The following is a 26484-nucleotide window of genomic DNA, read 5'->3' on the forward strand; positions in this document are numbered from 1 at the left end:
TTACAACAGAGTCTTACCAGACTAAAAAGATAATAATCCCCAGATACTTTGTTCCACGGCCGCTCACTTTCCTGTGAGTAGAGATTGGAAGTTCGTGATTTGTATGAGGCAGCATTTACAGTACTGAGAGTATAAAATGGACAAGTGTTGACTAGTCAGCCAACGTCTAATCTTGGCCTGACCTTTACTTCCCCTCTTTGACCTTAAGCTGCAGAGCAGAGGCTAAGACTGGCATTCCCACAGGGTTGTGGTAGTTCAGTTATGCCCAGAATTCTGGACCGCAGCCATGAAACACACCAGCGCTGTCCCGTTTAGGTGCAGATCTAGACTTCCGTTAGCCTGTGGCGAAATGTTATAATAGGACCACGTGATCTGCTGAAGTGAAAAACCATATGTTACTGAATGTCATGTTCGGTCCAGTTCGATATGTATTGTGTCATGCTCTGCTGTTATGACAACATGCCATGCCCTGGGTAAGGTTTCAGTTATCTTTCTGGTTGGTGAGGCCTCAGTATGCAGCCAGGGGGATATTTCAAAAAGATTGAATTTGAGTGGCCTTCTGGTTTAAACAGACATTGTCTTTATTCTAATTTAACATTGCACATCGTCGTCTGGAGTGCTTTCTTTTCAAATGCCAACTCTGTGACGGGACGAAAGAGTCCAAACAAACTCTGACATGCCCAGGCCTTGTCATATTCTGCGGGCAATGAATAGAAGTGAAGACATTTAATTTTTGCAGCAGAACACATTACCAAGACCTTAACAGCAGCACTTTTATGCAGACAAAGGCAACTCAATTTGACGCTTCTAAATAACCTGACATGGACTCAAACAGTCTGAAGATGCATCCTCTGCACATGCGTAATGGTCATGTTTATGCTGTGTAACCAAGGCTCAACTTGTGACTCCTGCTGAGGAGATGGAGAGGCAGAGAATGATCAGTCGCTACAGTGAAGGGTTCATGGTCTTTGGACATTAAATGTCACAGTCGGGAAGACAGAGATTTGATCCCTCGTGTGACTGTATTTACTGAGAAGGTCAGTGAGGGACCCCTCTCTTTTTTCAGTCCACTATCTGAGGAGTTTAATATCTGAGTATCTATATCCAGACCTCTCAAAGTAATAAGGAGGTGGAAACACACAAGTGGCTTAATGATATTGTAACTTCTGCAGAAATGATGTCAATCTGAGCAGAAATGTTCAGAACTCCAAAAAGTAGCAGAAATATGATGAAGAGAAAGAAGCTTCTGGGATATTTCACTCACATGAAGTCAAGTTGCAGGGGCCAGCTTGCATGCATGTCTCTGTGCAGGCTGACGACCTTGACATTCACAGGGGGCGGAGCTAAGAGCAGTGACCGTTGAGGGGGCGTGGCTTTAAAGTCTGCTCAATCATAAATGTCACCGCTCAACTTTGTTCGTCCCCACTCACACCCGAAGTCGCAAGACAGACAGAGGCATCTCACAAACGGTAAAAAGAAAATCTTCAGTAACTAAATTATTTCAGACAGAGGGGTTCAGGAACCTGCAGAGCCTCAGCAACAGGCTGCAGGACTTGGTTTCGGTAATCTGGGGACAATCAGCTTGGGCTTGATGGGACCTCATTTTCAACTAAATGTGGTCATAAAGCTCAAGCAAATTAACTTGCCTTTCTACTCTTGTTTTAAATGTGATTATTGTTGCTTATGAGGATGTAACATTGCTTTTCAGTGCACATTTGTTTGTTTATACGCTTGCTGGGAAAGGTTAAGTAACTGCAGATTTACATTGACATTTACTTGGACTGTGGTCACATACCTCATCAGTGGAATCATTTTGCATAAACTCTTCATTTCAATGCACAGTCTTGGTGCTGTCCATCAAGTGAAAGCTAATATATGGCACCTTAAATGTTGCTTCATTAATATCCAACAGGCTGCATTAATTTTCCACATCCCTCTATCTCTTCTCATTTCTCCTTTCAGAGGACTAGGACAACCCAGGAACAATGGTGAAAGTTGGTATCAATGGGTAAGGGCTCGCTTTCATTCACTCGCATGACATAGTTAATCAAATCGACACACACTTATTAGGCAGGTCTGTGAGCTCGCTGCACCTCCAGCTCACACCTCTGTGTACATCGGGAGCATTTAGGGGATTTGGTGCAATTGCTGCCTTGTTTACATTTTTAAGATGCACTACCTGTGCTTCTTAAAGCTTATTTGTTTGCATATTAAAAAGTATTGTTATGGTTAATTTCTGACACCATACAGCAGCTGAAGGAGAAAATGTTTAGTAATGGAGAACATGCACCAACAGTCACCTGGCTGTTCTCATGTTTTTCTTGATCTTTGAACTTTGGCCCCTGAGCAGATAACATAGTGGGCAGTGGCTTCGACATGGGGGTCATTCAAATTGTTTTTCTGCTGTCTGAAGCAAGTAGAAAGGGTCCATTACTTAAATGTTATTGAACACGCATAATGTGACGTTAAAGGCCTCCCTATCTGTTTCATTATCTCTCCGCCCCTCGTCCTCCTCCCCCAGTGTCTGAGGTCAGAGCGTGTCTGTGCCAGGAATTTGGACCTGCGGTTAAAAAGTAACTTGGCCACTGATCAAACAGTGCATTGCCATCACCAGGATTTGCACATTAGAGGCTAATTTCGACTTTAGCCCCCAGCGAGGAGAGTAAGAGCTGGGCAGCTCCCACTGCCCCTCCTCCTGAACCCTGCCCTTTCTTCCTCAGTGCTTTCAGGTCTCCTGAGGTCTATTTGAACCCCACACAAAGGAAAAAAGCTACAACACTAATGTGAAGTAGGCCATGCTTAGGTTGAAGTGAATGTCAAAAACCTAATTTTGCATATTCACGACTGATTATCAGACCGATTATTTCAACCTCATGATTATTTCAACCTCATACCTTCTCTGCAATTGTGGGACGTGACAAGGCTCACATCACCCAGTGACTTTGGTCAGAGTTGCATGGTGTCACACCACCATCTAGAGGCCAGACTAAGAAACAACAATGTTCACTTTTCAGATTTGGCCGCATCGGTCGTCTGGTGACCCGTGCTGGTTTCACCTCCAAGGCGGTGGAGATTGTGGCCATCAATGACCCTTTCATCGACCTGGAGTACATGGTAAGTGAAGGAGATTGCTTGAAATGTAAGGCATCAGGATTAGGGGTTTGAAATCAGCACCAGCCTTCTGCCACGCTCTTGTAAACTTCGTGAAACTCTGAACTTTAGGTGATGGTTGCACTGGCTAAATTAAATATGTAATGCGGGCTTTTGTAGTCAGAGACATGCTGGAATCTTTTATAACTAATATAATCTCTTCTGCTTTTGTCAGCTGTTTGTAATGTGGTAGAAACGGTCTCTCTTCTTCTTCACATTTCCTCTTTTAGGTCTACATGTTCAAGTATGACTCCACCCACGGCCGCTTCAAGGGTGAGGTCAAAATGGAGGGTGACAAGCTGGTCATCGATGGACATAAAATCACCGTTTTCCACGAGTATGTTCACTAATCAGGCTTTTAATATAGAAAGCATTTCAGTTTAATTATAGAACTGAGTAAGAATGTATTAACTTTTCTTTTCTCTCTTTCTTCAGGAGAGACCCCACTCACATCAAATGGGGGGATGCTGGTGCCGAGTATGTGGTTGAGTCCACTGGTGTGTTCACCACCATTGAGAAAGCCTCTGTACGTATCTCAATCCCCCCCAAACTCTTGAATGTAAAAAAAAAGGGTCGTGCAATTTGCCAAAAAGGACATGAATTAAATGCTCTTTCAAAACTCACTGCAGGCTCACTTGAAGGGTGGCGCCAAGAGAGTCATCATCTCTGCACCCAGCGCTGATGCTCCCATGTTCGTCATGGGTGTCAACCATGAAAAGTATGACAACTCCCTCCACGTCGTCAGGTAAGAACCAGAAAGTATCTCACAGACTGTTTGGTCGTTATGTTTTTGTATATTTAAGTGGTTTGAAAATTGGAATTTAGTTTTTAAGATCAAAATGTGCAATACTGAGTGTTTCTCTTATTGTATATCATGTGTCAACGATTTGTCATTAAAACAATGTTGTAAACTTGGACTGTTGTAAACTCTGTTAACTGATGCGGTTACTTTCGTCTCCCTAGCAACGCTTCCTGCACAACCAACTGCCTGGCCCCCCTGGCCAAGGTCATCAATGACAACTTTGTCATCATTGAGGGGCTGATGGTGAGGATTAAAACACAACATTAAAACAATCTGGCAGAGAGATGCTGAGCAGCCCCTAACACCAGATTATAAACACACCAACATGACATGACATTATAAAGTTACGTGGGGGGGTTTAGCCATATTTAATCCTCCTCCTCTCTGTGTCTTTGTCCATCAGAGCACCGTTCATGCCATCACTGCCACCCAGAAGACTGTTGATGGTCCTTCCGGTAAGCTGTGGAGGGACGGCCGTGGTGCCAGTCAGAACATCATCCCCGCCTCTACCGGTGCTGCCAAAGCCGTCGGCAAGGTCATCCCCGAGCTCAACGGGTCAGCGGCAGAAACTTATTCTTTATCGCATCGTATTATTTTATTGTGTGTTACTGAATCCAGTGGATTTAGTTTATGACCTTTTGTACATTCTTGTATTTTACAGCAAGCTGACCGGCATGGCCTTCCGTGTCCCCACCCCCAACGTGTCCGTGGTTGACCTGACAGTCCGTCTGGAGAAACCCGTGAGTGACCACAAACGAGAAGCATTCATAACATTTAACAGAAATCAGTTTCACTTTAAGTCGGGTGATTTGTTTTTCTTACCAACGAGAAATGTATTTATTCTAGTCAGAATGATCTCCCGTGTAGACTACAGTGCTCATGGTAATGAGTCAATCTCAAGTCCTGTAAAATGTGTATTAATCCATGATTGACTATTTTCTCCCATTTGAGTAATATTCCATTTCACCTAGTTCCCTGTAAACACACATCTGCCAAACATTTGTTTGCTTAAATTTGTTAACGTTTTTTTCATTTATCTTTTATTTTACATTATTTTTACAACAGGAATTGATGGTCTTTTCATGGAATTTGTGGAAGGCTTGTCCTTTTTAATAAATATAGTAAGTATTCATATAATAATGATGACGGTAATAATACATTTAACAGGCCAAATACGAAGACATCAAGAAAGTTGTGAAGGCTGCATCTGAAGGACCCATGAAGGGCATTCTGGGATACACAGAACACCAGGTATGTGCTCGTCTCTGTTATAACCGATCTTTTAAACTGTTTTGTCGTTGAGTGCTTTTTGTTAACGTGGTGTCCTCCTCTTCGCTCTCCTGCAGGTCGTCTCCACAGACTTCAACGGTGACTGCCACTCCTCCATCTTTGATGCTGGCGCTGGCATCGCCCTCAACGACCACTTTGTCAAGCTGGTTTCATGGTAAGCCTTCAGCACGGATTACTTTCATGTCCTGATGTCTCTTTTCAGGGATTCATATTGACTCTATTTTTTTTCTTGCTTCTTCATCAGGTACGACAACGAGTTCGCATACAGCCAACGTGTCTGCGACCTGATGAGCCACATGGCTTCCAAGGAGTAAGACAACCAGCCGATGGCTCGCCACTGCACTATGCCACATTCTCCTGATACCAGAGTTCTACAAAACACACTTAGTTATCTATGACTTTCAAATAGTCAACCCACATCAGATGCCGGAGGAAAGGTCCCACAGAGAGCAAACGAAAAAGATTTCAATTGATGACCAATTACTTTTTTGTATTTGTGAAATTCCCTGTTCTGTTCTTGTGTGAGATGGTGTGAGTCTGTAGTGCTGAAGTACTGCAGGCAGTAGTGGAATAAATTCCTGTTTGTGAGAATCACGCCCTCCTTTTGTCCTTTGTCACTGCACAGACGTATCTATATTAAAAACTGCTCCACTGGGATAAACGCTGGTCTCGGCAGATGGATTCTTATGTAGGTCATTCACTTTAGCAAACCCTGAGAAGAGGTGGCTATACATGCATCTTATTTTCCTCCTCTGGGAATACACTGAGGGCCCTTAGTCTCTTCTCAAATCGATTCATGCAACAGTAATCTACATATTTATTATTTTCCCCTCGTGACACCCTTTAGTGCTGTTCAATATCTGCGTCATCTGGGAGGGTACTGTTGCCTGGCTAACACAACAACCATTGTAGTGGTTCAATATGAGGCTTTTATAAATAATACCTGCAGATAATTTGCTCTCACAAAATGGCAAAGTTTTAATCACTGATCTGTCTGTATCGGCTTGACTCACTGAGAGCTCCTAAAGAATAAGACAAAAGCTCCACTGATTTAAAAAACGATTAAGGATTTATTGTTTATATAACACTGATTCACACATATGGGCCAAATGCTTTATAAGACGGACAGTGTCTAGGAAATGTAGTGGTGGTTTCCCTTTGAAAGGTTGTTTTAATTCAACTAAACTTACTTTTGAATTTTCTGAGAAATGTACAATAATATATTTAGTAATTTGAAATGGCTTTACAGCAAATAAAATTTCTGTCAGATCAATACAACAAATGTAATTAATGTTATAAATCCTTAATCTGAGAACAGCCTACACAGAAATGTGAACAGTAATAGTGTACCTGTTAATTCAATACAAGTCAAATTAAATAATGTTCACCAAAGTTCACTTTGAACAAAACCCCATTTATTTACATATATCAGTATTTCGTCACAGGTTTACCATTCCATTAATATTAAAAATGTACATTTCATTGAGATGATTCTCATTTTATCAAAATTATTCACAGGGATTTAGCAGATAGCCGGAGCTCGCTCTCTCTCTCTCTCTCTCGCCCTCTTGCCCTCTCTCTCTCTCTCTCTCTCTCTCTCTCTCTCTCTCTCTCTCTCTTCATCTAAGCCAGATTGTCAACAGCGAATTGTCTCTCCAGAAAATGCCAAATGGATTTTCAGATTAAGTACAATTTAAAAAAGACGATCTCTGCTATAAAGGCCAGCTGAGAGACAACAGGAAGGGACTGAGAAGCAGACAAGAGGAAGGTAAGTGGTGACGCTTATTAATTCATTGTGATGTTTTCCTGAAATCCCATTTTTGTTTGATCACCTTCTCTGTTGTCTTGATGTGACTGTGTTCATTCAGCTTTTGGTCCCTTTGACACACATGAGAGTCATGCTGACTGCCTGCTGGATAAATATACAATTCCTGGAGGGTCAAAAGATTGAGAAGAAAGGACTTAGTTTTTCCCTTTTGTTTATTATAATGACTCATTTATTTATTTTAAGTAACAGGATGCTTAAGTAAATGGTGTTCTTTTACAACAACACTTTTCCCGTGATACTCCTGAACCATTAACAACCAATGGAAACTATGAAATATTCGAAGAAATGTCAGATTTTCCCAATAAAGCTGCAAATTGTGTCGCCGTCAGAGAAGACCTGTCTGCCATTTGTGTCACGATGACATTACAATATCACCTCGATCTGTATTAATTTACATTTATAATCATATTTGTAATTGTCCACACCATTTAGTCATTTATAATGCTTTGTCCAAACACTTCTCAAGGAATCTAATTAATATAGACACAGGAGGAAAGAGACTTTTTTTTTTTACACGCACTGTGTGATCGTTGACAGAAAAATGCTATCTGTGATATGAATAATACTTTGAAACTTAACGCTCTGGATTGCAAAATATCCTACTGTCTCTCGCCCGCTCATGTTTTACACTCCCGTTGTTCTCTTAAGCTGGAGGTTTGAAATGAGCTTCTTATTTTTGTCTGCACAGTAAGAGCAGATTAAAATTGATTGAAAATCTTGCAGAGATAAGAATATAGTCGCCAGTATACTAATGCCTGTGCTGCCCGGCATCTCCCCCCTAATGAGAAAACGTTACTTCCACATGCTCTAATTCCACGTTGTAGTTGTCATGGTGTCACAGTATTTTAAATGACTCTCTGTTGTTGTGCCATCAGTGGCTCTTTGAGGCTCCAGGTGCTGCTTCTCCTGTCTGTATACTACTGTGGGTCAGTGCAACACCCATGGGAGAGAATGGCTCACAGAGGGGTTCCTGGTTTGTCCCCTCGTCCATCCGCCCACTGTTCACCTCCCAGCTGTCCCCCTCTGGAGACTTGGCCGTCGCTGTCTTCCTTACCTTCACAGGTCAACATGGTTCAAGTCACTTTTTTTTAGAGTCACAGACACTTTTATCATCATGTCAATTTCAGGCTCATTTTTGTGAGAAGTGATCCAATCTTGTTTTGAAGACAAGTGACCTTCAAACATGCTGAAATTGATCCAAAAATACTCAAATATCTGTAAATATATCATTCCAGATTCCACATGAAGTGATGACACAAGATGTTTTTTAAGTTATTATTAATCATAACTTTATTTGTCTCTTTGTATAATTATAAATATATTATACAGTAGCTTCAATGAAATGGTGCAACAAGCAAATACCTCAGATTGAGTGGAAGATAAATTATTTATCTTTAAACCTAACCCTCAAAGGGACATTATCGTTGAGATATTTGTTTTTAAGTCCGAGTTGCATACTGTCGAAAACTTTATCAAAATATGAAAATGCGTTGTGGGATTTCAAAGTTTATATGTCCTGCGTGACCGATTTTCTTGGGATGGGGATTTTCAGTATTCAACCAAAAAGACCAAACCCGACACTACCTCATTAAAACAGACAGTTCAGGCCGTCTAATTACAAAATACTCTTCGCCTCTTCATTGCTTGGTTTGCACAACAAATCAATGAAGCTACAGACAAACAAATAAACTCTGCTCGCTCAGACAAATGTTTTAATTTGTCTGGGTTGATCGGTGTTCTGTGGAGCAGGGTGACTATTCAGGTGAATGCTGAGCTGAGTTGCTGAGTGCGTGTTGAAGAGAGGAATGTAGGCGAATAACTGTGCATTGGTCCACTCTGGCAATCTATGGTCTAGCTCACTACATGTAATCATACACAACTGGTATTTTAAGGCTTGAAAAAGCAAAGTTAAAGCCGCGTCTTCCTTCTTTTCCTCACTATTACTCTTTCTACAGTTGTCGCATCGGTGCTGGGCAATGGCGTGGCGTTATTAGTCTACTGCAGGAGGCGAAAGAAGCTCAGGCCTCCAGATCTCATGATCATCAACCTGGCCCTCTGCGATTTTGGTTTCAGCCTCTTGGGGGGGCCATTTTTCATCACTTCCAGGTACAGAACTTTGTTATCAACCAATAAGAAGCCAGGCTTGAATCCAGGGTGATGACACTGTGATTATAATACAACATCTACAACATCAGCCATTGGTCAGAGACAGATGGTGATGATCTATTAAGCGGGGGGGACTTAAGCTTTTCTCTGCCTCTTTCAGCCTGTGTCATGCCTGGGTGTTTGGGGAGATAGGGTGCTTTTGGTACGGCATTCAGGGCTTTGTGTTTGGCATCGGCTCTCTGCTCACCACCTGTCTCATCTCTCTGGACCGTTGCCTGAAGATCTGCTGCTTAAGATACGGCAAGTCTGAGATCTTAATGTGCATGCCTGCACTCTAAATCCATCTGACTTCCTGAATAAATTGGTTAATTTAAAATGTCTTTGCCACACAGGCTTTTACACAAACCTTACTTACACAATATACGTATTATAGTCTCTGCACAAGACCCTTTCTTCCTTCTAAAAATGTATTGATTCAAAGTGTTTTCGATTCAAACGTCGTTCATTGATTGATAATTGCTAAGGTGAGAGTAAAGGTCAATTAAATCTGCGGATGTTTCAAGATAATGGCAAAGTGAAATGTCGAGACCTCCAATGAGGTTAAGTGCACATAAATTGTCACACTAAGTTCTTTAAGTGGTTTCATGCTTCTTGGCTCTCTAGGTCAATGGATTGAGAGACGGCATGTGTCTATGGCCATAGTGCTGGTGTGGGTTTACACATTGTTCTGGGCCTTGCTGCCTGCTTTTGGCTTTGGAAGTTATGGACCAGAACCATATGGGACCAGCTGCACCATCAACTGGTAATCTCTCATTTAATTTACAGTGCTGCTCAATACTCTGTTGTTTACTTACACAAAAGTCGGCAGATGTCTGTGTCTTCTCTGATTTCTTCAAGTATTCGCATGTTTATCAGCAAATAACCAGTCTGCCTGTCTAACTATTTCAAGGTGGAGCATGAGGTCATCTCTAATCGACAGAATCTATATTTTCCTCATCCTGATTTTATGCTTTGCATTTCCTACATTCACCATCGTCGCTTCATATTTGACCATCCTTCTGACGGTGAGGACAAGTTGCTTCATGACAGAAAATAGAGGGTTTGGGAGCTGTGTGTATATAATGTCATTATTTTGATTAGATGTATTAGTCACTTGTTTAAAGACACAGTGTGTAGAATATCAAAATTGCAACTCTGGCACCTTCTATTGAGAGTATTGAAAAAGACACTGTGACAGACAGCAACGTATGCACGGTACCACTACCTCCTCTCAAATACAGGGGAATACCAAATTAAAAGGCCCCATTGATCCAGATGCTCAGGACCCCCAAAGGCCCTGAATTCATTGTGGGTCTGGTTTGTAGTAATTTATGAATAACAAGGTCTCTAGGGGAAACGCAAGTTATTTTCAGTTTGACAAGCTTAAATTGGGTACATATAATAAGCAATATCTGGAAGCTACAAAGGAATAACGGCCTGTGGGTACTCTATCCAAACGAATCCCAGTAAAGGCAAACTGTAGTTCACATTTCACGTTCCATCAAAAGACAAAAAGAGAGACAGCAGCCAATCAGGATGAAGAACCCCACAGACTTGGCAGCATACATGTTACAGCGCAGGAAGCCACAAAACACTCAGAATTATTTAAAATATGCTATAATTTCAATTAGGAATTCTTCACATAATGGCTTTAATATATATTTGGGAGTTTGTATATGTTGACTTTGTCAGTGGTTGTGAATTGTGGCATAATTGCAAATAGCAGCATTAACTGTTGCTTCTGTTTTCAGGTCTACAGATCTAATCGCACTCTGGCGTCTATACCGTCCTCCTCTGTCAGTCACACTGGCAAAGACCTGAGACTTACAAAGGTAAACCCTGTGAGGATTGTTTTCAGATTCATTAATGAATGTCCTGCAAGAAAAATAAAGCCATATGTTTATTTCAGATAGCTGCTGTGGTGTGCACCACCTTCCTCCTGGCCTGGCTGCCCTATGCTGCTGTGTCTCTGTTCTCTGTACTCATTCCCAGAGATGATCAAGAGGCATCTTTACAGACTGTGGCGGAGGAGTCAACTGATATGGCCTCGAGCTCTCCAAGTGCTCCAAAGATCCTCGATATCCCCTCGTTGCTCAACTGGACCACTGCAGAATATTACAGACAAATCTACAACAATCCCGAGAACAAGTGGAGCAATGTGAACAACAAGAATTTAGCGTCCATTAACGGCCTGAGCGACGCCACGTTCAGGTCCACCCTGGACAAAGAAGCTGAACCAATGACCGAGAGCCCCCAGCCGCTCTCCTCTCTCCCACCTGTAGTCACCTTGATCCCTGTTCTGTTTGCCAAGTCTCACTGCATGATCAACCCTTTAATATACCAGATCATGAACAGGGAGTTCAGGGATGACGTCTACGCGATGGTTTTTGGCAAAGAGAAGGCAAAGAGGAGGCAAATGCAGCGGAGGATGGAAAGTTCAACTGAACGTAAGGAACATGAGTAAACTTATACTACTGGCACCTGTTTCTCGGAAAAATAGTAGAAGTTTAGGTTCTTGCCACACAGGCCATATTGTTATTCTGTTTTTTTTAATCTTCTCTTTAAGGGAGCATCAGCCTCTCCTACTGCCAGAGCTGGAAGAGGAGAAAGAGCCCTGTCTGTGGAAACAGAAGAACCGGGGGAACGGGAGTGGAGGACGAACAGACTCCTGAGCAGATGAGATGTGAGGGGTTAATGCATTTGGACACTCAAGGCTGCACGGAGAGACACTGCAGCATCGGTGGAGAGAAGACAAGAAGAGATCTAAAAAGTCCACATCCAGATTAATATAAGATAGATCGATATATATATATATATATATAGATAGATAGATAGGTAGATAGATACTATGTATAGATAGATAGAATCCCCTGTAAAACTGCAATTTGTACATTTTTACACTTTGGTTTGTCAACGGACTAAACATGCAAGATAAAAAAGTGCTAGCGAGCTTTAGAGGTGCTGGTAGGTGGATAATGTTTTTCTTTGGAAAGAGGCTAACATTAGGTAATTTAGCTGTTTCTACTTTACTAAGCTAGTTTAACGTTACGCTAGCTAAGATAACCGGTTGCTGGCTGTAACGTTAGCTTCATATTTATTTACCACACAGAAAGAAAGTGGTATCATTTTCTCATCTAACGTCAATTATCTGGCAGAAATCAAATAAGTTAGCGCAAGTTATTTCCCCAAATGCTGAACTTGAAACAACATCTTTAAACAGAGTTCGGGATTCATATGGACTGCGGTCGGAAAACCCCCAAATGACCTCCTAACATCTATTCCTAACCACTCTTCCTTGACCTCAATGGAAAACGTCATGGGGTCAAGGAAAGATGTCAAGGAGAATTCATAAGGAGTTAGGAAAAGACAACTGAGTGGTTTAGAGCAGGGGTCTTCAACGTTTTTCATGAAAAGATTCATGTTTGGAAAAACAAATTCTACATTTTTTTTTTTTTAAATTGTCTAATCAACCAAAAATTTCGCGGACCCCCTGCAGTACCCCCGCGGACCCCCAAGGGGTCGCGGACCCCCTGTTGAAGACCTCTGATTTAGAGAATCCAACTACACTCTCACTAAACTATGTAATTATGATGCGAAGGCAAATGTCACTAACGTAGGTCTGCCATGGCGAAACTACAACGAAGAAGGACTATAAAAATCGCAACGACAGCATTACTCCATGGAATTAACTGTATTAAAGCATTCAGGCTATTTAAAAAGCTCCTTCAGTGAGAGGCTGCTTCCCTCGTCACACTTAACAATCAACACTACTTCAGTAGAAACTGACAATTCACTTGTGCAATATCAATGAAAGTGTTCAATATCAATATTTCCTTTGTGCAATAATGTATATTCAAATGTTCGGTTGTATTTAGCTTTTTAACAGTTTAAGAATGTATAGGCCTAGCTTTTACTGATGCTTCTTCTTATTCAGAACGAGAATTTGTTCATTGACAGTTTGCTATATTTACTGTTCCTTTTATTTCGTATTCCTTATTTATTTATCTTTACTTATTTGTTCAAAGTGAATAAATACATATCAAATTAAATGAAAGGATTGTCACTGTCTGCTCATATTCATCAACATAAATCTCATTAGTTTATGACTGTATGAAAATAATTGGTAAACATATGCAAGATTGTTTTCATGGCCTGTGTGGAATGTTGTGTCACAAAAGGTAAACCAAAAGGACAGCACATGGGTGTTCAGAATGGCAAATTACATTTACTTAGAAACATTAAGGATTAAAGATGGAACATAAAAACACATGAAATCAGAGGAATGGAAACAGAGATTATAGATTTATTGATCAAACATTTCATTTAGTCATTGAAGCTCTTCTGAAAAAAAAAACAAGTAAATTGATTATTTTAAATTACCTCTCATCATGTTCAAATTAGGGAGTTTGTAGATACTATTTTTTGTCTGGGTACCGTGATATGTTGCAGCACAGTGCTGTCCCGTCAGTATTTACACCATTTCAAGGTGTTATGGACTTATACACTGACTCAACATGTTTACCAGGTGACCCTGATGGTCCAGGGTTTAAAGCCTTAGGGTGGACAGGGATTGGGCCCTCTTATCATGGCGGCCACTTACATACTTTAGGGCCATTTCACTCAGTTAGGAACCTTCCTAAGCAAAAGGGACTTTCTGACTGTAGCTAGTTTGTAATGTAATCAAATTACCATAACAATTTTGACACACAGTGAAAGTGGGGCTTTCTGTGTTTTGGGGCAGGTGCTTGAACTGCCAGGTTACTATTACATAACAAAAAAAAGAAAACGTTGAAGATTTTAATATTATTATTATAACTGTATTTAATCGTTCACGTTTGGCTCCTAGTTTTATCCAAATCTGAACTAATTATTGTGTAAAACAAAGGGGAACAACAAGACAATAGCATCTTGTTGTTTTCCACAGAAAACAAACAGTTAATGGATCAGCGCGACTCTAGTCGAGTATTTACGGTAGAAGCTGCTCTCCCAATCCCACAGCACTCGCTCCTCCTGCCTGCGGTCACATCTTGTTGCCAGAACTTCAGTGACAGTGGATTTTTTCCCGTTATTCACGCTCTGCGTCATTTCCTTCATTTAATCGCTTTTATTTTGCAAGACATCTCATCGAGGCGCCGGTCCAGTGTTGCTGCAATTTTATATCCTTGCTCGCAGCCCGTTTGGAGTCGCTTTTGGATGTTTTATTATGGACGGTTAGAGAGCACTGATCCGTCCGCCGACGTTAAGACCTCTCAGCTTTAAGGATAAGATTCTTATTTAGAAACAGTTATATAATCTGGTAAAAACACTGGCGTTTTGAGCGCACGTATTACCGATACGTTTAGCAGCTTGTTATTTATTGTATTTGGTTGTGGCAAGTCAATTCCCGTCCGTGTTCATGCCAGATCTGCAGCGCTTTAGTTTTCCATACCATAGCATGAATCCTTTGTTGGGGGCCAACGCGCATCTCCAACAGCATCCGCAGCAGAGTCAAGCTCCCGGACACCCGGACTCTCCTTCAGGCCTCCTGTCCGACACCGTTTTCGGTGGACCGGACCCGACCTCCTTTTTGCTGGGTGAGCAGTCCGGGCCGGGGCCTGATCTGCCGTGGCCTGACTTCACCGCACCCTCACAGTCGTCACTTTACCTCCCCCACAACCACAGCCACTACCACCACCGTGTTGTTTCGCACCCCCCTGCTGCCATGGCGCTTAGAAACGACTTGGGATCCAACATCAGCGTCCTCAAAACTCTCAATCTGAGGTTCAGATGCTTTTTAGCAAAAGTGCATGAATTAGAGCGTAGAAATAAGATTTTAGAGAAGCAACTGCAGCAGGCGCTGGATGCCAACAAAGGCTATCAAGGTGGATGCTGTGAGAGCAGGGGACATACTCAGGAGGCAGGTGTACAGACCGGATTTGTCGGGACCATACCTCTCAGGCCCGGCTCCCTCCCCTTCCACAACACCAACAACTCAGCCAGGAGGCCTACAACACTCTTCACACCTCCACACGCTACAGCCCTCCTGCCTGCAGCCGCCGAAAACTCCAGTTCAACCCAAACAAATGCCACTTGTAACCCAGCCATCACCATCAGCCAGGCCTCCCCCTGTGTGGACTCCCCTAGCTCTGGTTATAAAACTTTCTCCAACGCCAGCGCAGGTCCTGGGAGCTCCACCAACCCTCCTCCACGGTTTCTCCCGGGCACCATCTGGTCCTACAACCACACGCGCAAGTTTGGCGGTGCGGAGCGTCTGACCAGCCCAGGAGTGTCCTGGGTGCACCCTGACGGAGTCGGGGTCCAGATTGACACCATCACCCCTGAGATAAGAGCCCTGTATAACGTCCTGGCCAAAGTGAAGAGGGAGAGAGACGAGTATAAGCGCAGGTAAATGGAGTAAAACCCTTTTATTGTTCCTGTAACAGGCCTACAGGGGCATGAGGTTGTACTGTAGTTTCCTTAAGTGTGTGTAATGCACTACTTTGAAGCAGTGAGCAAAACTGTAAAGCAACTGCAGACCAGCTGTCTCCAACAGAAGCAGAGTCAGCACAAACCCTTCTCCATCCATCACATCCAGCCTGACCCTGCAACCCTGCATCGTGTCCGACCACAGAGGCAGGTGCTGCTGCTAGAAATACACCCAAACAAATTAACACGCCGCCAGCTAAATATAAAGAAGAATGAAGGTCAAATATTAGCGGGACGTGTGAAGCTCAGTCTGCTGCACAAATGTTCACTTCAGAGCTCATGATGCTCCCAAGATGACTCACCCATGGGTGGCTTAGTTTACAGGACTATTAGGAACAATCCATCCTGACATAGAGGTCAGGTTGATTGTACAGCAGACATTGATTTAATGAAACTGAGAAGATGAATGATGGTCCCATCTAACGACAAACCCTGGAGGTGGTCCAGTTAGGCCAATGTGAATATTCAAACAAACCCTATGATGCTTCAACAGCACCCGTAGTGATTTTACTGGGACTTGTCATTTGTACAGCTGTAAGCTTCACACATTTTAAGTTTGATCTCGAGTGGAAATTCTTAGTTGATTATTTTCTTTAAACTATTAGTTACGAAATTTTCAGCATTGTATTGCCATAATAATTAATAATAATAATAATAATTGTTAATAATTAATCAAGAGAATAATCGGCAGGTTAATTAATAATGAACATAATCGATAGTTGCTGCCCCAGCATCATGTAACATCTCTGAACCCACAACCACTTATTCATCATCAGTGTACCAGTTTACCACAATGTGTCACGATGACATCACCGGTTCAAATCTGGATGCTCTGATGTCCAATTTAGGGAGACAGCTGTCTGAGTTCGCAGATCACATGGAATAACTCAGTGATCTCTCTCTTAGGGTGGATTTTCCCTTTAAATTATTGGAGAAAACAACCCACAACTGTTATATCCCATCATGACTTTGAATGACGTGAGGCCAGCTTTGGATTACGTATGATCTGTCCTGAGTGAACTACAGTAGCTCCATGTTCCAGCGCATTGAATTCCCTCATATTATGTCCAAATGAGCAGCCATGCATTCTTCATGGAGGAGACCCTGACCACAGTATAGTGGGCTCTTTGTGAATGAGGTAGAGGGACGACACTAACAGCCCAAATATGTGTGACATAACATACACGATTTAATTGTATGGAGACTTGAGAGTTGTCTGTTGTTGCTCCTGAGAATGAATTTCTAGTATCTAAACTCACCTATGAATCAATTTATCTTAGCTTTTGGTGCATTTTGCTTATTTTTTCACCATTCTCTAGCTCTTTTATTTATTTATGTTTACTTTTGTGTTTAAGGACGACTTCTCTTTCTCCCCCTTTAGCCTCCCTAAGCCCTCGCCCCTCACTCTTCACACTGCCCACCACACTGTCACATTGCCTTTCTCACATCAACCCCCCACAATCCCCCACTCTGAACACTTCCTCTCATGCTCTCAGCCTCTCTTCTCGCCCACTGCGCATCCCCCTCTCCACACTCCACACTGTATCTGCAATGCAGCATGCGCTGCAAGCTGTGACTGCTGGATGGGGGCTTGGCTTGCAGAAGGATGCACCGCTCTGCTTTCTGTTCGCTCCCACCTTACTGATCAAACAAGCATCCTCGACAACAGCAACAACTCCTGTTTCATGACTCAAGTTTCTTTCAGATTTAGTATTCCCTAAAGGTCCCGATGTGCCGCAGCATTCTGCATTTAAAACAGCATTTATACAAGAGGCTACGTCCTCTGCAGTGAGTCTGTATCCCCTGGGCTCGTGTGCTGTATGAAGTCACTGAATCTGAGATTACATACATACAGGATCTGTGCTCAGGCTTTTAAATGTATTAAAAGTTCAGATTCATGGGCGAGCCGTCTGGGCTGCACCATAGTAGCACTCAATTCATCAAACAAGCGATTTATCATTGAGTGAATCAGCAAATCTCTCTCTGACACTTTTCACATTTAAACCTGATTGTTTCATTCAACTCGTATCCAGATTTGTATCCTAACAAAATTGAATGTTGACTGATAATTGTTTAACATCTGCCAAAGCGCCTTTCAGCTCTTTTGACCTTTCAACCTTCTGAAATAGTCACGTCATGGATCCATGTTTACTGTGGTGGCCTTTCTAAGTGGATGTGGAAGATGCATAAATGGATGTGTATGTGAACGCCCATGGTCTGTATGTTCTCTATTTACATTACAAGACACTAAAATATTGTTTACTTTTTTATATCCATGTGTCTCTTAGATGGGAAGAAGAATACACTATGAGGGTGGATCTGCAACAGAAAATTGCCGACCTACAAGAGGTAACTTTGTGTAAGCCTTTGTGTGTGTGTGTGTGTCGGTAGGCTAGACATGGCTGGAGACCAACAATGCAGTGGGTCTGAACTGAAGGTGTGTTTGAGTCTTTACATTTGAAAGTTTTGACATCAGCCAGAGTCATTAAAATAACCAAAATAAAGTGCTGGGTGCGATACTTCAGCTGTGGCTTAGCTAAACTACAAATACCATGAACATTACACCATGTGTGTTTTCCTGGCCCTGTAACAATATACAGTGTGTTTGTGGTAAAATAGCTTAGATGACAGTTTTTGCTAAACAGTTAACATTAGTAAAACATGTTAGTTTGAACACAGTATGCTGCAGCTGCTACAGTGATCAGCAGTACGCTCTGACTCTGCTGGCACTGATGGTTTCCGTTGTGCACTATTACTACTTCTAAGTCCGGACTCCTACAAAGCTGTTTCACTCTTTTGTTATTGGTTTTCTTTTTTCTTTGGCCACTGACCATTAACTGATTAAAAATACACCAACCGTTCTCATTTAAACGTTATAGAAATGATGTAAATGAAATAGAGCTTTTTTTCAAATGTCAAATTCACCTGCTGTCATGTTGATTGCCATATTTGTGCTTCCTGCAGCTGTGTCTTTATAAACCAAACGGTCTGTTGAGATCCTGTGTCTGTGTGTGTGTGTGTGTGTGTGTGTGTGTGTGTGTGTGTGTGTGTGTGTGTGTGTGTGTGTGTGTGTGTGTGTGTGTGTGTGTGTGTGTGTGTGTGTGTGTGCGTACACACGTACACATGCACCTGTGCCATTGCCAGGAACCTGTACCTGACCTCGTTTAGCAGGCAGCACATCAACAACAGGAGACCACAAGCAGTAAAAAAAAAACAGTTGAGACTGAAAAGGGTCCGGACCAACATTGTTGCATATGAATAAGTCAACGAAGAGAAGAGATAATTATGATGCCATTAGACAAATCTACAGCTCCCCAGAAGAGATCATGCATTTAGGATTTACAATGTTTTGTACACTTTGCAGATATAGACTTTTATTAATTCTGTTGATGGCCTCTGCTTGCATAATGTGATGAGGCAGGACATGTGGGTGTGGGAGTGTTTGCACTTGTATGTGTTTGTTCTTTATGATTTTTTTTTTTTTCATGTGTGCAGGACCTGCAAGAGAGTGAAGGCTGTCAGGACGAGCTGGCTGTCAGAGTTCAGCAGATGAAGGCCGAGCTGGTTCTCTTCAAAGGCCTCATGAGCAATGTGAGGGCAGTGCAAACCATACAGTCTCTCTACGCTATGCACATGGGCACTAATAAGAATACAATTATATTATGATTTACTTTTATTAAGAAACCCTTCATTAAGGGTTCATAAGTTGTAACTAATGGCTTGAGTGTGACGTCTGAAAAAAACCTCAGTGTCATTGGACCATTTACTGATGCTTTATACATGAGTAATAAGAACAACCCTGGGTTGTCAGGTGTTTATCCTCCTTCAGCTTGTCTTTTCAGCTTGCCCATTCATTTATGAGGAAGACCCATCAATGGAGCGTTTGACCTCATAACACCTGAAGGTGTGTAATAGAAACACAGAGTCATGCTGAAGGAGACAGATAAGTTTTAACCGAGCAACCCAAAAGTTGTTTTTATTAATGGCTTATGTGAAGCATGAGTAATGCATTCATTTACAGTAGATAAACCTTTTTAAATGTAATTTCTGGTGTGTATCTTGGTATGGCTCCTTCCATTCTCTCTGTAGAACTTGTCAGAGTTGGACAGTAAGATCCAGGAGAAAGCCATGAAGGTGGACATGGACATCTGCCGCAGGATCGACATCACCGCTCGTCTCTGTGACGTGGCTCAGCAGAGGAACTGTGAAGATGTGATCCAGATGTACCAGGTACCAGCACTAAATCCGACCAGTCAATGTTCTCATCTCTGGTTGTTTTATTTCTTCCACGTTGTGCAGGGCGATGTGGCAAAATCTTCTATCCCGATATAGGTCATTTAATATCTATACATCACGATATAGCATGTTTTCTGGTAATTCAATAGATACATAGTCTATATGAAATAACCACACGGTAAAGCCTATTTCTGTGCTTTTGTAGCCTTTATTTATACTCTTACCCTATACCCTATAATTTAGACAACTTAATTGTGTATCAAAATATCTCAATATATGATTTCATCACGACATTTCAATGAAAAACTATAAATTATCATAATGAATTATTGCCAGCCCTAATTCCATGAGTTGTCCAGTCACTTTATGTGAAAGTTTGTCTTGATAGCGATTGTCTAAATCCTGATTGTGTCCCTCCAGGTTCCTAACAACCAATCGTCCCTAAACTGCCGCCGGAAACAAACTCCTCTGTCTTTCAACGGCAGCGAGTGTGACGAACCTGTCAGCACCTCTGAAAGTGATGGGGGAGTGGTCAAAGATGGAGAGCACTGTGGCTCATCAGCCAATCAGATCAATGAGGAGATGCAGAGGATGCTGAACCAACTGTGGGTGGTCTGACTTTGAAAATATGATATAATGTTACTGTCCTTCAGTCCTGCACTTCACCAGGTTATTTGTCAATGTGTGTGTACATTTATGTTTTTATTTTAGACGTGAATGTGAGTTTGAGGATGATTGCGACAGTCTGGCCTGGGAGGAGAATGAAGATACGCTCCTGCTCTGGGAGGACTTCCCAGGATGCACTCTGCCTCCTGACCCCACCCACCCACCAGGAGAGGTAGGCCAGGGTCACATGACTTATTTCAGTGAGATCAGGTTTAAAGGAATGGACTTGGACCTAAATAAAAAACAATAGCAACACCTAGACAATGTAATGCAATCCAACACAACATATAACTTTATAAATGTGTTAAAAGTACCTTCTTAACTGTGTCAGAGACATAATGACTCAGCTCTGTGGTCGTTTTTGTCATGATTTGCTCAACTGTGTCCACACATACAGTAGCCTGATGACAAGTCCCAGGTATATTCATTCAAGTCTGCGATATAATTTCTCTTATATTTACTGATATTTGTAATATGATTACTTCTGGACTGTATGATTTCAGCCAAACATTAAGCATGTAAGGATGACCTTCACCGGAATCTGGTTTTGAATATGTTAGCAATGAGAAGAAAACCAGTTTTTACATTTTCTGCCATGAACCAAGATACCAACACAATAATTGCAGCAATACATATGCACACCATGTTCGTTTTGTTCTTACTTTTATAAACCATTCATGCCTGGCCTTCAGATACAGTGAACGTCCTCTTCAGACTTTTAAAGACGAAGTTAAAGTAGAATCTGTGTCTGTGATCAGGATCTGCACCCTTTTTCACCTCAGATGGCTGCATGTGTGTATTGATTTGATATTATTGGTTCAGATTTCAAAGAAGCTTCTAAAGTTCTGATTGATTGAGTTGATGTGCAGAGCAGCAGCATGATATGTTGGTCGATACAGTTTTGTCTCGGGCGATGACACGAACCTTCACTGCTCTACTATGGCAGGGCCATTTCAGGACAAAACACTACACTACACACACACACACACACACACACACACACACACACACACACACACACACACACACACACACACACACACACACACACACACACACACACACACACACACACACACACACACACACAACACACAGACAGATGCCGTGTCTGCACCTGTATTGGTATTCAGTGTGTTTGTTTCCAAGAAATACATGTAGGTGCTTGTTTTCATCCTCCGGCTGTGTGGTACTTGAACAATCACCTGAAGAGAGGAACTGCATTAGTCAGTGCAATTTGAGCTGATAGGAGCATAAAGCCATCTGTACTCTGATAGTCGTGTCACCTCACGGAGAGTCTGATTGTGCTATGATTAGCACACAAACACATATACTGTTTACTGCGTTTTATCACATGTATTTCCACATCCTGACCACAGACACTCAAAATCTCTCTCTCTCTCTACCAGGATGACTGTCTGGAAAAGGTGATTAATGACACAGAATGTCTTTTCATGTCCCGAGAGAAGGAATACCAAGAGACAATTGACCAGATTGAGGTTAGACACAGATTTTTAAATTTCAAAAACATCCCTTTTCCTAATGGTTTTTTTCTTTCTTTTTATGGTCAGTGTTATTTGTTTATTCTCATGTCCTTTCCTGGTGCAGCTCTCAAAAATTCACAAAAGGTTGATTTACATGATGACTCCGCATTAAATGACAGACATTACTTTACATCTTTTAATGATGCTTTGATGAATTCCTCAATCAAGGCTCAAGAGCCCCTTAATTAATGTGTCCCCCCTGTTTTCTTGTTAGATTGTGTTGTACTGCATCATCTCTGTTAATCTCCCACATGTGCAAACAAACATCTCTCGAAATTATTCTTTATTTAGACATGACATAAAAGACATGAAGCCATGTGAAGCGTGGTAACTTGCCCAGCACATAGCCAGCGCCTTCTGTTTTACAGAAGTAAACACACTTTTTATTGGTACACACACGTACAGCATTTGTAATTTAATTGTAATATGACTGACTGCATGTTTTCTGACTCCAGCTGGATCTGGCCACAGCAAAGAGTGACATGAACCGACACCTCCACGAGTACATGGAGATGTGTTCGATGAAGAGAGGCCTAGATGTTCAGATGGAGACCTGCAGGAGACTCATCACACAGAGTGGAGACAGGTAACACACACAAACACGCCGGCTCTCAGTCTACATGATCTCTCTGCCCATTTGTTTTTCTTTTTTAAGATACACTTCACCATAAGTCCCCTTACAACATTTACAAGCAGTATACGAACATTTAAAGGAACAGTGTGTGAGATTTATTGGCATCTAGTGGTGAGGTTGCCGATAGAAAGCAACAACACGACCCTCCGCTCCCCCCCCTCCCTTTCCAAGCATGTCAGAGAACTACGTTTCTTTTTACATTTTTGCATTTCTTCACATTCCAGCATGTGTTTTGTGTTTGTGTCGCACAGTAACTCTGATGCGTCTGCGTCCACTGAGGACGGCGACCAGAGAGAAAGCGACAAGTCCTCGTCGTCGCCGCCTTCTTCCTCGAGCGCTAGAAGATCTTGACACTTCCTCACTCCGGCAGCAACGGGGGCTGTGCTCACGTGACCGCCACAGCATCCAGCTACAGTACCACACTGACGCAATACACACCTGTAACTATGGCACATGAACCTCTTCATTTACGGAGTAGTTTTGTTAATTCTTCCTGCTGTCCACGCAAGTCAGCTTTGGTCTGAGGAGACTTTTTAGCGCTGAGACTGTGATCGAGTATCTGGATTTCTGTCCTTACTACTTCATGCAGATGTCTTCTTATAGTAGGACCTTGTCATCTTGTGTTTGACAGCAGTAAGAAAGGGAATCTTTATAATTGAGTGTCCTGTGAAGATTCAGAAAGTTGAGGATCCTAAATGTATTGTAAGTAAACAAGCAGTGCAAAGCACAGCAGGACTTATTCACTCTAAACACAGTGAAAACTCTTGATAACCTGCATCTGAAGCTAATCGATCAAATACATGTTGTAAGGTCACTGGAGTCTTGTAAAGTTCACGCCACACATAGTTACAGGCCTGTTATTATAAAACTATCACTAAACAAACACATCAAAGGGGATAGTTTGTGTCTTGAAGTAGCAAAGTTTGTCCTGGAGTGTATTTCTGAGTTTGATTGGTCAGTTTTATATTGATAATGATGAGCTTAAATCTTTAAAGTCTAATAAGATGTCATGATTCAGCATTTTGCTGCCTTACAGCTGCAGATTCAAAGCTTGCTTTCTATCGGTGTAGTAACTAATTAAACCACAGGCAAAGCAAACAAATAAATAAATCATCTCTGCTATATTTAGCGAAACATAAAGTGGAAAAATGATTAAGGAAACAACCAAAGCATTAGCTGTGGAGCTGCAGAGTTGTGTCTCTGCATATCAACATGCCTCCTCCCTCTTGCCAATATGAATTGGGTACGATCCTGAAAACAGTAAATGGAAAGTTTTGGTTTTCCATCATTTATCATTTTATTTATCTGCTGTGAATTACCTGAATCCAAACTGGATTCTATGTGAGAAATCCGCTGTAAAGAAATGTTACAATGTTATTTATTGCTGATGTGCTTTGGACTTCGTGGCTCAGCTAAAGGTGACGTTTGTATTATTATTAGCCACCAGCATCAATGTCAGCCGGAATTGTTGAAAATGTATTTGGAAAATGTCAGAGTAGAGCACCGACAAGATCATTTACAACATTTCATGACAACAACAAAAAAATCTGAAATACATTGAACATCACAGATAAATCTGTTAATGGTGCTTCATAACAAACCCAAAGTTCCAGGTGAAAGCAGAGACGGATGTTGTCAGTGTCCAAAGGAAGCATGTTTGATTTTAGTTTTAAATGCACCCTCTTTAAGATGATCTAGAGTCAGTGTTGGCTCTTCATTCTGCTCTCTGGCAATAATCAAACGGTGTGACAAAGTGCACTGTAGCTGTTACTAATTCGTTTTAGTTTCAGCAGTATTGTCTAAGATTAGAGTCAGGTCCTGGGTCGTTTGAGCAGAGCTGCATGGTTGAATCACTTAAAAAGGAGAACAAAAGAAAGTAAAAAAATAGAGTAAGTTAGCCATTTAGTGCCAAAATAAAATGGCCAGATTGTGAATCAACAGAAAGTTGCTGTAAAAAATAAATAAAGTAAAAATGTAATATAGCTGCCAAAGCTATTTCACCAAGGTGCTTGATGTATATAACTAAACCTATTTTTCAGCCTGTTTGCACATAGAAAGGAAGAGCAGAGCAAAAATGTGTATGAAACAATCAGCACTATTACTTGTAAAACATGTAACATAAAGATGTCGACACGCTGGAAATAGAAAACTATATTTCTTCTATAATGTTTACTCATCTTCTACAACTAGAACTAGAATAATGAATTTAACACAAACATACCTCATTTCCTTTATTTATGTTTTCTGGGTACATTTAACCATGAACTTTATACTCAGAAACACATCTACAGTAAAACATATATTCGCATACTGCTGGAAATCATCACTGTCGGGGAAACGCCCCCCAAACCATCACCGCTCTTTTATCAGACACTGTTGTCTAAATATAGTCCTGGCTGTAGTTTCTTCTGTGTGGTTGTAACCAGTTGATATATTTCTTCTGCTTCCACTGCGAGTCACACTTCCAACAACTTTGTTTCAATAATAAAGACGGTAAGAGGACAGAATTTAATCTTGTATAAACTCATGCATGTGTGGCTGATGGATTCAGCTGAGTGCTAATCGCAGTCTTTCCACCACTGTTTGAATACAGAAGGAGGATGCCAGTGATACGTTGTGTGAGACATAAAACACGCCATTTCCCTTTTTGTATAGTTTCACTTTCACGCACTGAGTGAGTCTCTATGTATGCATGTGCCAGTGTGTCTGTTTTTGGGTGTTATGTCTGTACAGTGAGTGTTTTTAAAAAGACTTTTACTGGGGCAAATGTACAACATGAAGAAGAACGAAACATTAGTCCAATTTGATATCGTCTCTGTTTAGCATTTGAGACTGAGCTGTCTTTCTGACAATAATCACCTCAAAAATTTAAAATATCTAAATCAAATGACAATGGAGGTTTTTTTTTCCATTGATGCTTTTTTCTTTATGAGTGTACGTGGTTGCCAAATAAAGTCAATTTAAAAATAACTCACGTTAAAAAAAGAAAATACTGAAAAGAAATGCAAATGCTTTAGCGAAATGACTGTACGATGACTTGTGTGATATTTTATGTGTAAAGGAACTTTAGCTTTGAATATATACTTGTGTTCAAAGACTGCAAACGAAGAATGTCCACAGTCACACTCATGGAAAGAAATTTGAATTAAGATAAATTATCGGATTGCCCAATTTATTGGAAAAGATGGCGGTCAATGACAAGATATGGCCTTTCTTTTTGTTAATTTAATGTTTTTACAGAGAAGACACAATAATTGGATTCAATTTGTGTCGCAAAACAATTTGATGATAATCCTGAGTATTGATCAAGTTCTCCAGATGTGTGACGATGCAGCTTTAAACATCAAGACAGTAATTTAGGCTAAAAGAAGCTTCACGCTATGTAACGTGTCAAGAGAGACTGAAAGAATAAAACATGCAACTGAGCACCAACATGACGTGTTATTACTTGTAAAACACCACATGTGTTTCCTTTTAGCCTTTTCTGTCTGTCTTAAAATTGTGGAAAGGAATTGTGTTTGACTTGTAATTACATTTAAACAAACCAACAACAGCATCTCTTTCTAGAAATAATGCCGATACTTAATAATCATTAACAGTCTGCAGAAGGAAGTGTTGACGCTGAGCCCTGTCGGGACACAACAACTCTCTGCCCGAGGTGGAGTGGTGTTGTCGTATATATACTGAAATGATTTTGAGGTACCTCCATTTTTACTTCATTTGG

General features: G+C 41.4%; 3 protein-coding genes across 3 annotated transcripts; all 3 read left to right on the plus strand.

Moving 5' to 3' along the window:
* The first annotated feature begins 1380 nt into the window (after positions 1 to 1380).
* On the plus strand, positions 1381 to 5833 carry gapdh (glyceraldehyde-3-phosphate dehydrogenase). Its single transcript, XM_079164570.1, has 12 exons — positions 1381 to 1469; positions 1963 to 2008; positions 3015 to 3114; positions 3381 to 3487; positions 3586 to 3676; positions 3780 to 3895; positions 4114 to 4195; positions 4356 to 4507; positions 4614 to 4692; positions 5120 to 5203; positions 5299 to 5396; positions 5487 to 5833. The coding sequence occupies exons 2-12, from the start codon at positions 1986 to 1988 to the stop codon at positions 5554 to 5556; spliced, it is 1002 nt and encodes a 333-aa protein (XP_079020696.1). The 5' UTR covers positions 1381 to 1469; positions 1963 to 1985; the 3' UTR covers positions 5557 to 5833.
* Positions 5834 to 8006: 2173 nt separating this feature from the next.
* opn9 (opsin 9) lies at positions 8007 to 12752 on the plus strand (the record flags this gene model as incomplete). Its single annotated transcript, XM_079165504.1, has 9 exons — positions 8007 to 8132; positions 9026 to 9176; positions 9337 to 9476; positions 9840 to 9978; positions 10126 to 10240; positions 10967 to 11047; positions 11125 to 11662; positions 11782 to 11898; positions 12712 to 12752. Exons 1-9 carry the CDS (start codon positions 8012 to 8014, stop codon positions 12750 to 12752), a joined length of 1443 nt encoding a protein of 480 aa, XP_079021630.1. The 5' UTR covers positions 8007 to 8011.
* A 1858-nt stretch (positions 12753 to 14610) lies between these two features.
* On the plus strand, positions 14611 to 26173 carry iffo1b (intermediate filament family orphan 1b; the record flags this gene model as incomplete). Its single annotated transcript, XM_079164090.1, has 9 exons — positions 14611 to 15599; positions 17969 to 18029; positions 19176 to 19271; positions 19770 to 19910; positions 20337 to 20521; positions 20628 to 20754; positions 21992 to 22081; positions 22582 to 22712; positions 23012 to 26173. The coding sequence occupies 9 exons, from the start codon at positions 14611 to 14613 to the stop codon at positions 23109 to 23111; spliced, it is 1920 nt and encodes a 639-aa protein (XP_079020216.1). The 3' UTR covers positions 23112 to 26173.
* Positions 26174 to 26484: the final 311 nt, after the last annotated feature.

Source organism: Pholis gunnellus (assembly GCF_910591455.1).
Source record: "Pholis gunnellus genome assembly, chromosome: 8".
NCBI lineage: Eukaryota > Metazoa > Chordata > Actinopteri > Perciformes > Pholidae > Pholis > Pholis gunnellus.

What these genes read in the sequence shown, in the direction of transcription:
- gapdh (XM_079164570.1), top strand. Translation starts at nt 1,986, where the DNA reads ATGGTGAAAGTTGGTATCAATGG. An exon ending in AAAATCACCGTTTTCCACGA is followed by an intron (nt 3,488 to 3,585) that starts GTATGTTCACTA and finishes CTCTTTCTTCAG; the next exon opens with GAGAGACCCCACTCACATCA. An exon ending in TGGGATACACAGAACACCAG is followed by an intron (nt 5,204 to 5,298) that starts GTATGTGCTCGT and finishes GCTCTCCTGCAG; the next exon opens with GTCGTCTCCACAGACTTCAA.